The sequence below is a fragment of the Fukomys damarensis genome, unplaced genomic scaffold (genome assembly GCF_012274545.1).
Source record: "Fukomys damarensis isolate Sample0158 unplaced genomic scaffold, DMR_v1.0_HiC HiC_scaffold_16, whole genome shotgun sequence".
Lineage (NCBI taxonomy): Eukaryota > Metazoa > Chordata > Mammalia > Rodentia > Bathyergidae > Fukomys > Fukomys damarensis.
Window position 1 is genome coordinate 56,072,026 of NW_022900928.1, and position 12,932 is coordinate 56,084,957.

General features: G+C 36.8%; 1 protein-coding gene across 6 annotated transcripts in view; it reads right to left on the minus strand.

The window, feature by feature from the left end:
• Alkbh8 (alkB homolog 8, tRNA methyltransferase) overlaps positions 1 to 12,932 on the minus strand; it is a 76,716-nt gene that overhangs the window by 45,370 nt on the left and 18,414 nt on the right. The window contains exons 1-3 of one of the 6 annotated variants that reach the window (XM_010610628.3): positions 4,974 to 5,025; positions 2,515 to 2,603; positions 235 to 370 (exon numbers count right to left, since the gene is read on the minus strand). In XM_010610628.3, coding sequence (XP_010608930.1) covers positions 235 to 363 — 129 coding nt within the window. In that variant the 5' untranslated portion in view covers positions 364 to 370; positions 2,515 to 2,603; positions 4,974 to 5,025. Of the gene's footprint in view, positions 1 to 234; positions 371 to 2,514; positions 2,604 to 4,699; positions 5,026 to 12,932 lie in introns of those variants that run through there. The other 5 variants (XM_010610627.3, XM_010610629.3, XM_010610630.3 and 2 more) reach the window with 5 other exon arrangements.

The window sequence follows — 12,932 nt, forward strand, 5'->3', positions numbered from 1 at the left end:
ACTTTACAGTGTTATAATTGATGTATACCCACAACTTCCTCTGGTTCAACCAATATGATCAATAAAAATTCAAACCACAGCCTAGCATATGACCTACAATACAAAGTTAGGTTTTTTATCATAGTATATTCAATATGGCTGAAACACATGATGGGCCAACCAGTTTTGAGCAATTATTAAAAATATTAACACTGATACAATTACATCAAAATGGTAACAAGAGTTTTAGGTCACCTGAGTAGCATAGGATACTGCCTCAATACCTTCATGTCTCAGCAAAGTATGCCTGGCTTTAATTTGTTTCCTTAACAACTTCTTCTCAGTTTTATTGAGTTTGAAATTACTTTGATAGTTCATCTCCATAGCAATTCTATGAAATAAAAAGAAGTTAGAATGTCAAGCTTAAGAGTCCTAAAGAAATAATTATAATGTTATATTCACAGTTTATAAATTTTCCATATGACTTATTTTTAAAAAATCCTTAGTTTACCTTTCACCAATCCAGAGAGGTGAGAACAGACATGGAAATAAAGGAATATCTAAGGTAACAAAGAAGTAAGAGCATCTAATAACACCTCTGAAAGTTCTAAGATATGTTCCTATGTGTGGCTTCCTGTTTTTAATCCAGGCATGACAGCACATGCCTATAATCTTAGCAATCTGGGAGGCCAAGGGAGGAAGATCACAAGTGAGCCCAGCCTGAGCAATTCAACCACTTAATGAGATCTGTCTCAGCATAAAAAATAAAAAGGGCTGGAGATATAGCTCAGTGCAAAGTCCCTAGTTTTAATTCCTAGTATCACATTTAAGAAAAAAAGTGCTGTTTTCCTATAGGTAGGGTACATCATTACTTATGAAGTCCTGCATAAAACATATCATAGACAAATTTCACAATTATAATAAACCAAGATAAGGAGGAAGAGGAAGAAGAGGGGAAGAAACAATGTAAAGAAGTCACAGCACATGCAGTATGATTCCACTGATAATAAAGCTCAACATCTGAAAGCAAGCCATATATCATTTAATGCATCTAAAAAAGAAAAGCATGAAAATAATAATAAAAAATTCAGGAAAGAGGCTATTTCTAAGGGGGGAGGGAAAGAAAACTATTATGAGAGGTGACATACAGGAGCATCACAGATATTTCTTATTCTAGACAGTAGGTATAGTTGGTTTTGTTATTTTTAAAACTGTGCATGTTATATATCTTTATATCTACAGTTTTTTAAATAACAGAAATAAGAACTTTTTCTTATTTCACTTTATTGAAATATGTCATCATCAGGTAGTTACTAAGTACTCCCAAAGAGGCCTTTATAATCACTCCAAATCTGCACCCTACATCTTGATTTAGCATAGTAGCCAATTTGATCTCATACACAGAATAGCATAATTTATGACGACTTATCTGTTAGCTTAACTTCCCTGTCATGGTACATACTCAAAGAGTGGGAATGCCCAGCATACAAAGTAAACATTTGTTGAAGAGATAACTGACAAATGAGTGAATACACACGTCTATTAGTCTCAGCACCCTGCAGCACACATATCACGGGCTTTCAACAAGTTTGTAAGTTATTAAGGAGAACAAAAGCCAAACAATGAAATCATACGACACACCTTTTTATAATTAATTATAAATGATGTGGTCATTAGGTGTGACATCAGCCAGAGAACAAAAAACAAGATCAATGTTAATTGGAAAAGTTGGGAAGACTTCAAACCAGAAGCCAACTCATGTTCAGTACTATAGGACAAGAACACCATAAATCACATGGAAAAGATTTTCAGTGAGGTGGTAAAGAGAAGAATCTAAGACAGAATTTGACATATCTGGTAAAGACAATAGACATAAATTTTTAAAGCAGAGAAAATTCATCGACACATGTGTTGGAAGATAAGGCCAGTAAGATAGACTGGTGGGACAGCATAGCAGGAAGGTTAGACAGAAGCCCTGAAATAATCCAGCCTAGCAAGTAGAAATGTTGGCCTGATCTACACTTTACTCACAAGTGGAAAGGAAATAAGGAGAGGGGAAGGGTGAAAAAAAAAGAGTTGAGGTAGAATCAATGGGCCTTCATGACTACTCAGATGTGAGGAAGAGAGGAATCAAAGATCACTTACTAACAGGAGAGAGCTTGAGTAATTGAGGGACTCATGATATTATTTCAGACCTGGAAAGTCAGGAGGAAGAGCCATTTAGGAAGGGCGGTAATGAGTCAGATTTAGAACACAATGTTTAAGGAACAGGTGAGACATACAGTTGCAATGACTGAACAGCATGTGACAAAATGTAGTGGCTTCTAAGAAAAGAAATGAGGTTAGAAAACTTTAGGAGTCATCATTACAGAGGAAAGAGATAACTGATTGGATGTGTCTAACACTGTACTGCTTATAATAATTGTTCTAATATCTGTCCCCTTCCACCAGACTATGAGCAGATTGAGGACAGGGATTAAATCATTCTTTTCAGAGTTAACCCAGAGCCTCTTCCAGTGCTATGAAACAGCATACCACAGTGCTCAGGAGTCCAAGTTCCAGTTTTCTTAGCTCCACCACATGCTAGCTGTATGATCCTAGTTGAGTTAATTATGCTTCAGCTTCTGTAAATATAGATAAGGAGAACAATAATGCCTCTAAGAGCTTTGTTAGAAGAATTAAATTTATTTTTTCCCTTTTTTGCATTGAATTTATTGGTACTTTTTAGGTATACAGTACAGTTACATTCATCATCGGGATCTTGTACCTTTACATGATCTATCTTCATTCTTATTTGTTCCCCATTCCCCTTCCCTCCCTTCACCCATCCTGCCTCCCTATTTACAAAGACAATGTTTCCCTTTTTTCCTTTTCTCATATTTTTCCCTTCTTTCCTTTCCCCTACCCTTCCCACTTCCCCTACTCCTTTAGCCCTTTTCTTCCTATTTCACATTAAGAAGAATGAAATTTATTTATTACTACATTACTGTTAAGTTTTAGAAGAGCCAGATGAAAATGATGTAACAAAACAAAAGTAGCTAAGGGTTTTCAAAAGAACTATTTTACAGCTATTCAATTTTAAGGTATCTATCTGTGAAATCAACTTTGCAGTATGTCATGAAAAACAAGGGATGAGTGGGCTAAAAAAAACTTCGTAATATTTCACAGGAACAAAGACTGCAAAGTGGAAGAAAAGAAAAGATGTTGAATAAATCTTTTTAAAAGACTGCCACTAAAAGACCAGCACCAGCAGATGGAGCCTCTTAACCACATTTTGGTATTCCATTTTCTTTTTCACTCTCTATCAACTATCAGTGTTGCAAGTGAAGCCAATTCTGGAGAGCCTCAAGCCCCCATCACCACCATTTCCTTGACTTGGAAATGTAATGACCCACTAGATTTGAGTCATTTAAACAAGGAACAGGCTGGTACCAGCTGCTGAGGTCTCTCAACCCCTCTCTATTAAGGCCACTTTTCTAGACAAGGAGTTTCCACACAGATGCTTCAGTGCTCCTTGCCACAGTATGAAAGTAAGGCTACTATTTAGTAGGTAGGATACTGGCCATACTGGGTTCAGGTTTGCCATCTCCAGCCTGAGCATATTTTCTGCAGGATAAGAATTTGAAGAATACACATACTCTGTTATTTGCTTGCTAGTTTACCCTGCCCATACATTCCATAAAATATTCCCCTAGATGGCAATTGCAGTACGTGTGTCCTTGAATAATAGCTTATTGTGAACCAAACAGTACAGAAAAATGTTCCTGTGTTTGTATGTGAATTATAATTAACAGCAATGATTAGAAAAAACCTAAATACCTACCAAAAGAGCCCTGATTTTAAAGTACAGCACAGGTATACAAATACATATAAATATTTAGAACACAAATTTGTTGTATGGGTTGCCTCCAGATAGAGGACTTGGGTAGACAAGTTGTGAAATGAAAACTTTTCTCTTCCATGAATTGTGAATTTTACTTGCCATTCAAATTGTACTACCTATTTTAAAAGAAATTAAAGGTTTAAACAAGCAGGAAAAATTCACTCCATCATATATCACATCATCCCTTTCTAAGTTTTGAAGTACACTTTCTATAACTTAATGTTAAGTCCATCCTTGAAGAGGGATTTTGTTTGTATTATTCACCCTGTATCACTCAGCACCTGAACAGAATCTATAGCTGGAAGCCACTCATTAAGTATTTGTTTAATAAACCTAAGTAGAATGTGCCCACCTAGCTCTTAAACTCCACTTCGAGAATTGTTTGGTGGCCTTCTTCAACGTGTTCATTAAAACCTAGTGTTTATCTCAGAAATTTTCATATTGTATTATAATTACCTGTTGGTGCGTTGGGCTAACTCAGAGACCGTCATCTACTTAAAGGCACTGACTTGAGAGTCAATAAATGTTCAATGAAATCAGTCAAAAGCACAGGCTGACATCTCCCTACCCAAGAATCACAGTACAGTTTTGCTCAAAAAAAGCACAGGAAGACTCAGATGCGTTGGTAACAAGGCAACAGGAATGTCTGCTTCACTGGATTGACACTTTGCTTCATTGGATTGACACTGGTAAAAAAAAACCCTTAGCAGCGCCAAACTAAAACGTCCCAGGTTGCAAATTCCCGCCTCCATCCCCGAATAAAACAGACTAACGCAGACAACACAGGTGCAGTAACATCAACACAAACACGTGCACCGTACACACTCACAGACTCACCTAACGCACACGCTACTGTCCAGACTACACCAGGGCACAGCGTGGATTATTTCTCCTTTTGGGTTCTCAGTCCCACTCCCGCTAAGCCGAAAAGACTGAAAGAGGCTGATAAGCGGAAGTAGGGATTTGCAGTCCGTCGTGCCGGCCATCAAAAGGTTCCACAAACCTCTTCCTCGACTTAGACCAAGTTCTCACAATGCTGCTTCTCCCTCCTTCGCTAGCCTCTCCAGTCTAGCCCCAGAAAGTCGGGGAAAGTACTTGCACACCAGCTCACCTGGGCGCGGCCATGTTGGTGACAGCCGCACTACATTTCCCATGAGTCTAAGGGACGACGAACAGCCCTCCCATGATGCCCCTCGCTTTCCAACGTTGTGCTTTTCATTCTTTGGCGATCAAAGGGCCTTTGTAAACTGTACTCAACGGGAGTAAAAATTCCGTAGTCATATTAGGTGAATGGTAATGGTTCGGAGTGCAGCTTATTTGTATTCTCTCCCAAAATGGTCAAGATCAAACAGGTTATGTCTTTCTGGCCTATCAATAATATCCTGCCCACCTTGGTGTCTTTGTATTTTATCCTGAATCTGAAGGTGTGGGAGAGGACCTCGGGTCGGAAAGATGCCATCATTTGGGAAGTAAGGAAGAAAGTGACTACATGCACGTGCCAGGGGGAATGGTGAGCAGCAGAAAATAATAGGAAGATGTGTGGAAGAATGTGAAAGAAGGCAAGATGGAGGGGAAGGGTATCATAAAATCATTAGAAGACAATCCGGGAAAGATTAGAGAAATGGAGTGGCACGATCAGAGCTTCTTATGGAAGGTGGGAGGAGAGTCTAGAAGATGACTATTTCAGTGGTAAAGCAAAAAGTGATGAAATATTAACTGTATTAAGTGGAACAGTCAGTCACCAAGGAAATAAACGATTTCGTTAAAAAGACAGGAGAGAGTGAAGATTGGTAATTGTTTCTGCTCTAATATTACAATATAAATCACCTTCTGCATTGGATTATGAGCTCTGTGAGTGTATGGAAGGAAATGAGGGGGGGTACCCTATAGTATACATACTGGTACCTTTATGGGCATCCCATTGCAGAGGAATCAGTAAAAGTTCATGCCAGCTGACCAGAGAAAGTGGCACAGGTAAGAGAGTGTTGCTGAGTAGAGGAATAATTTTGTTGGGAACATCTTAGAAGGAGGAGAGAACAGAAGTTGGAAGGCAGATAGGCAGCCACTGCAATAGTCCAGGAAATAAAAGGTGAAACCAAAACAATAGCAAAAATGAAGAGACAAGGACAAGCTGGCGAAGTCAGATCAGTTAGACTTTGCAAACTAGTGGAGTGTGATGGGAAACAAAATATCTTGACTCTACCTCATTGCTATCTTTCCTTGACGCTTTCAAAAATATATCCCAATAGAAATTTCAGCAGAAATGGAAATGTTTTGTAACCTGAAATGTCCTATATGATAAACCAGTGGTTGCAACCTATGGCATGCATGTTGTTTTTCTTTTAAGACAAAAGATATTAACATATGGGTGGTTTTTCTAAATTAAGGCCCCAATATTCAGGTTTAATTTTGGTGTTGGCACTTTGCAATAAATAAGTGGGCTTTGGGTTGCAGGATGGCCATTTATCTCTAAAAGGTTCATCATCACTATATAGCAGCATGTGGCTTTTGAGTATTTCAAATGTGGCTAATACCACAAATTTTGAAGTTTTAAAAGTTTACTGTTTTAATTAACTTAAATTCAAATGGCCACATATAGTTGGTGGCTACCAAATTGGGTCACACTGTAAAATATCCCCTTATCTCCTACTGGCCAAATTCAATTATTTCATCTCAGCATGTGTTCTACTTGAAGATAGTAAAATTTTTAAAACTTGAATTTTTAAGCCTCCATGGAACTACTTTTCATTCTCTTTATACATTTTAATCTCTTGCTTTCAGAGTTTTCCCTCCCTCTGTCCCTAATTAAACATGAACAATCCCTCAGGTTTTGTGTAAACACCCCCACACCAGGTTTTATGTTTAACCTTCTTCTCTTACATATAACATGATAAAGTCTGAGTATATGGCTCAGTGGAATAACATTTTTTTTTTTTTTTTTTTTTTTTTTTTTTTTACTATACAGTTCAGGCTGGTTTTGAATTTATTCTGTAGTCGCAGCTGGTCTCAAACTCCTGTCATTGCCCCTGCCTCAGCCTTTCAAGTGCTGGGATTACAGATGTGCTCCGCAAGGCCCAGCCTAAGAACACTTTTCTGTTGTATGCAGGGTCCTAGTTTTGGTCTCCAGCACCACCAAAACAGAAAAGAAAAAAAAAATGTATTCAATCTTTTGTATGTAGGACTTTATCTTTTCTTGAAGTAGTGTATAAACCATTCCTTCCGGAAACAATTGAGCAATCTTCAGCTACATGGAAGAGACTCTGTTTTATTAATTATATAACCCCATTGTCTTTCATCATCTTGTAATAATAGGAATTTAATAAACTGGACTAAAATGCAAAGGAACTGAATTTAGAGATAGAATTCATTTTTGCTTGTGCCCAAAGCTTTTACATGGTGATCTATAATAATTTTCCAAAAGTATTCAATACTGACCTAATGACTCTCATTTTTCCTTGTTTATCTCAACTTTATGAGAAGAGTCTTCTGTGTGACTGCAGGGGTTGGCAAGATTCTTCTGTAAAGGACAAAGTAAGTGTTTTCAACCCTATGGCCACATATTTTTGTTTCTAACAAACTCTTTTAAGAATGTAAAAACTTTTCTTAGCTCTCGCTACTTAGGTTGGTAGGACTTTTCTAATGGGTATAGTTTGCCAACTCTTGGACACTTTTCACCAATTCTGTAATTAAGGTTAAGCTATGATTGGACTCATCACTGAGGATATTTATTGTGCATGATAACATAGTATAAACAAATTTAATCAGATGAGCCAGCACTACATTTTCAAACACTGAAAAGTAGAGTTACAGATGACTATACCATTTAGAATTGCTTTTAGTTGCCAGCAACAGAAAACTGGGCTAATTAAACAAATAATAACTTTTCCTGAAATGACAAGCCACACAGAAGAGAAAAACAATCACTGGCATTTGTTCTGCTGCTCAATAACATCATAAAGAATCCAGGTACTTTCTAGTCTCCTGCTTCACCATTGTTGGTATATTAACTTTTATCCTCCTTCCTATTGTTTCCTGGTCACGATATAGATACTGTAACTCTGTATGTTTGGTCTCCACACCAGCATCTCTTGCTGGAAATAAAGAGTAACTTGGTCTCCGTAATTTTATCCAGAAGATGAATCTCTCAATAGGCTTCTCTCTCTCTTTTTTTTAACTGCCCATCAGTTGCATATTATGGCAGACAGAACGATAGGCCCAATGGATATTCAGACTCCAATCTCTTCAATCCATGAATAAGAAGATGCAATTAAGTTTGCAAATTTTGGAATATCCTAGATTATCCAATTATCCAATCTATTTTTAATTTTTTTTTCTTTTTATTGAGTTTATTGATAATTTCAGGTACACAGTACAGTTACATTCATTATTGGGATCTTGTACCTTTACATGACACGTCTTGGTTCTCATTTTTTCCCATTGTCCCTGACCTCCCTTCACCCCCTCCTCCCCTCCCCATTTACAAACACTTTATTTCCATTTTTTCATTTTCTCATATTTTATTCTTTTCCCTTATTCCCTTTCCCCTACCCTTCCCACTTTCCCTACACCTTTAGCCCTTTTCTTCCTATTTCACATTGTTAATTATCTCATTAGGATCTTGTGTACTATTATAGTTTTTCACACCAGAGAAACTATTCAGTATTTACACATGTGACTTATTTATTTCACTTAGGAGTATATCCTCAATATGCATCCATTTTCCTATGAATGAATCTAACTTCTCATTCTTTATGGCTGAGTAGTATTCCATTTTATAGAAAAACCACATCTTCTTTATCCAGTCTAATCATACAATTCATTATAAGTAGAGCACTTACTCTAGGTAGAATTGGTGGGATGAAGCAAAAGTAGTCAAAATGATTCCAAGTGTGAAGAGTTTAACATTTCTATTGAAATGTAATGGTTCACATGCCAGGACTGTGAAAATACCTTTAGTCACCCAGTTTACAGCCAATAAGAAAAGAGAGCCTCATCCTACAACCATAAGGAATTAGATTCTGGCAACAACCTGAATAAGTTTACAAGCAGATCCTTCCCAGAGCATCTTGATAAGAGCCTAACTAGTTGCCATCTTGATTTTGTCTTTATGGAACCAGAGCTGAGAAACCAATAAAGCCACACCTAACTTCTAATAAATTTGTGGTAATTTGTTAACAGCAGCAATGGAAAACTAATATATATGCTTACCCCAGACCAATCATTAGGTGCAGTGAGTAGAATTACCATGACTGCTTTAAGGCCAACCATTGTTTATTCTGTGGGACTAGGAGGAGTTTTATCCTCTCTGAGATCAAAAGACTGACTCTCAAAAAACCTATGTTCTATGTGGAGGGGTAAAATGTAGGTGGGGGGGTTTCAGTTTATTTGTTTGTTTGTGAGAAACAGTTTAACATGAGAGATGGGAAGAATAGATAGAAATCCATGACAAAAAAGAATCAAAAGTCACTTCAATATTAGCATTTCTCAAACAATTATTAATGAAGGTAATCTCTGGTTATAAAAGGAAGAGTCTCTTCTACTCACGTCTGACTCAGGATGGAAGTTCTCCTTTAGGTATGGCCCTACCTAAATAACTATATTGGGACTCTGATTTTTTTCTTTTTTGGTAGTTCTATTAGCAAGAAAAAAAAAGGAAACATTTATTGGGTAGACAATTAACATTGTGCTCCTTAAGGGAGATGAACAGATATTCCTGGCCAGATTATCATGATATAGCCAGAAACCCCAAGAGAAAGGGATGTTAGAAGGATGAGCACTCTCATCAATTAGCCCAGTATCCAAAGCTAGAATTCTAACAGCTGCTAGAGTCTACTCCCAGACTCTTGAATCAGAAAAAAAATTGAAAATGGCCCTTGAAAATTGTTACATTTTTACTGTGATTCCAAACTGTGATACTATTTTACTGCAGTTTCAAATTCAATTCCTGTATTTTTAAAGAGTATTAAATGCTGACCTATTTCTATATTTATAAGGATTCTATCTTCCCTTTTCCTGCCTGCCATCAACCCCCATTTGCTTCTGGCTACCTTCTGGTTTTTCTTCTACTTGTCCCCAGTGGCAAATGCACTATTGCTTTGTCCCTCTATTTACATTAGGAAAAAAAAAAAAAGGCCTTTATTCCTCAGCTTTTCCTCTGTATTTATTCTTGTGCCACTTATTTTATCCCTTCTGGGTAAATGACAAATATGTATCAAATTTTCTTTCCAAACACTGCTTCCCAGGATTGCTGGCTCCTTGAAATTCCAGCAAGAATGCAATACGTAAAATCATTTGATGTTCACAGTGACATTTCAGGGGTGAATGCATTATTCATGCTGAGGTAATAAAAATTCAGTGAAAAGTTTGCAGTTTTAGAAGTCATACGGTAAAAGTATTCCCTATGCATTAATTAAAGGCAAAAGGTAACCTCCACACCACTAGCCAAAAAGAGAGACAGAAACAAAAGGAGTCACAGTTTAATTTATAATACAAAACAAAACAAAATATGGAGGCTTGTTTTTGGCCGTTTGCAAAATATAATATTTTAGCTGTGAACCTCCCAAAAGTGTTTATTTATCCTTGAGGCAGAAGCCCTGTTCACAGAATAATTTTTTCTGCAACATATTTTTAAGTAGATGAGAATAAAGAAATAGTAGGCAATTTGGAATGCACAAAAATCTTTGAAGTGGCTACAGGAATGGGATTTGTGGATTTTAAAAGACTATAATAAAGCAATCATTTTAAAATGTTTTCCTTAAATGGATGCATATTGAGGCCTTACTCATGTGAAATAAATAAGACACACATGTGTAAATATGGAATAGTTTCTCTGGTTGAAAAAATAAAAATGTAAATTAGATCCAAATTGCATAAATGACACTGTGAAATAGGAAGAAAAGGGCTAAAGGTGTAGGGGAAGTAGGAAGGGTAGGGGAAAGGAAATAAGGGAAAGGAAAAAATATGAGAATACAAAAAAAATGGAAACAAAGTCGTTGTAAATAAGGAAGGGTGGAGGGGCTGATGGGAGGGCAGGGGTATGGGGAAAAATGAGAACCAAGACCTGTCATGTAAAGGTACAAGATCCCAATGATGAATGTAACTGTGTTATATACCTAAAAAGTACCAATAAACTCAATGAGAATAAAATAAAATGCTTTCCTTAACTCTACAAGTCTTTTTTTTTATTTATAAAAACTTGGCTTAAAAATGACTTGCTACTTTGATGGTCTCATATTATTATTAATCTCTCAGAAATCAAAGATACTTGCCCACAGAGGACAAGCTGCAGCATTAGTTACACTGGATATAAATTTGTGTTTTACATCATCTTTGTGATCATTTCTAATTTGGGGAATAGAGTCCTTGTTATATCTGATTAGATGGTTTTAATTTTTACTTATGTTGTCCCTAAGATCTCATACCAGGAGCATTGTTTTGCCATTTTGCATTGGTTACTTGGGCTTAAATTGCTATCATTTTGCTATCATGATTCATCTTCACTATAGGTAATATAGAGTTCTGTAACCTATTTGTCCATTTTGCAAAAGTAGCTTTTGGATTAGATAATCTAAAAATCTACTTACCAGATACAAAATCACATCTCCCTTAATGCAGAGGAGGGAGATGGCATAGGTGGCCTCCCTGCCTGTGAGCTGCCACTCACCTCTTCAAGATCCCCTGTCAGAGGCCACTACACAGGGGCACATGGTCCTTACGAGACTACCTGCATCAATGGATCGCCTGAGTGCTTGTTTTGACCAAACTAGATATAATGAGTCAGTAAAAAAACAAATACAAATGTTAATTAAATCTCTGAATACCAATGGGTTATGATATGTGCTCCCAGATCCCTGGGGCTGGGGTCCAGTAAATTGCTCATTTATCAAAAAATCCTGCTGCTTTTGCAAGTGAATATGTTATGGAAGGAATCAGTAAGTAACACACAAAGAGGCAGCAGAATGGAAGTAAAATAACAAATTTACTCATCGATAAGGGACAATCCCACATAAGCTGTGCCTAGATCGACGACGCACTGGGTTACAACTCCTCCTTTTATAGGGTTTTACAGCCTTGACTTCATTTGGGTGGTTACATTTTATTCTCATAGTTCAAATCACAGTCACAGAATATTTCATCTTTTCAACCCAGATGTAACAGTTCTTTGCAGGTGGGGAGTTTACCTTTAAGATTCACCTAATTATCTATTCTACTCCATAGGAAGGGGGGTGCCCAGAGTCCGGGGAGCAAATGTCAGCAATGGGTCCTTTCATCTAGACATTTTACAATCATGTGGCTTCAGTCTCTTTGGAGCTCAAGGTCTTGACGTGCCCTGTTATCTCAGGGTAAGACCAAATGCCTCATTCAGCAATTAGTGCCTTCGGTGCCTATAAGTTCTGAGCTAAACAAAATAAACTGCTGTTAGAGACAGCAGAAGCCACTTCACATTGTAACACTTTATAGGTTTTTGCTATTTATAAAAGTTTTCCCTATCAAAGAAAAGCACTGTACATTACTGCATTGAAGAAAATCGCAGTGTATTATTTGTCAACACAGAACTTAAAAATCTTTCCCAGAATGATAAGCTCTAAGATTTCTAGTATATTTGCTATATTTAATTTCAGATGAAGTATTTAATTTTATAAAGTGCAAAGGAAAAAGAAACCAAATGATCCAAAATGCAGAAAATTAAATTACTGAAAAATCCATAACGTTATGTCTCAACATAATTCTAATTATTGGCATCACCTTATTCTATTTTGCAGATGTAGCAACTAAGACTTAAGCACATGAGCTAAGCAGGAGATACTTTAAAAAGTGACCTACATTCATGTTTGCGGTTTCACATTGAATAAAAGAGCTCAGTTTTATAAGTTAAAACATATACCTCTTTACTACAATCACCTTTTACTGAAGTTTAAGTACTAAGTACTAAAAATACACTAATACTAAATTCTTTTTAAAAACTCTATTAGTTTAATTCTTTTAATTTCCCAAATAAGATCTGAGATTAAAAGTGTGTAAACAAACCAGGCTTGGTGGTGAACATCTATAATACCAGCACTCTGGGACA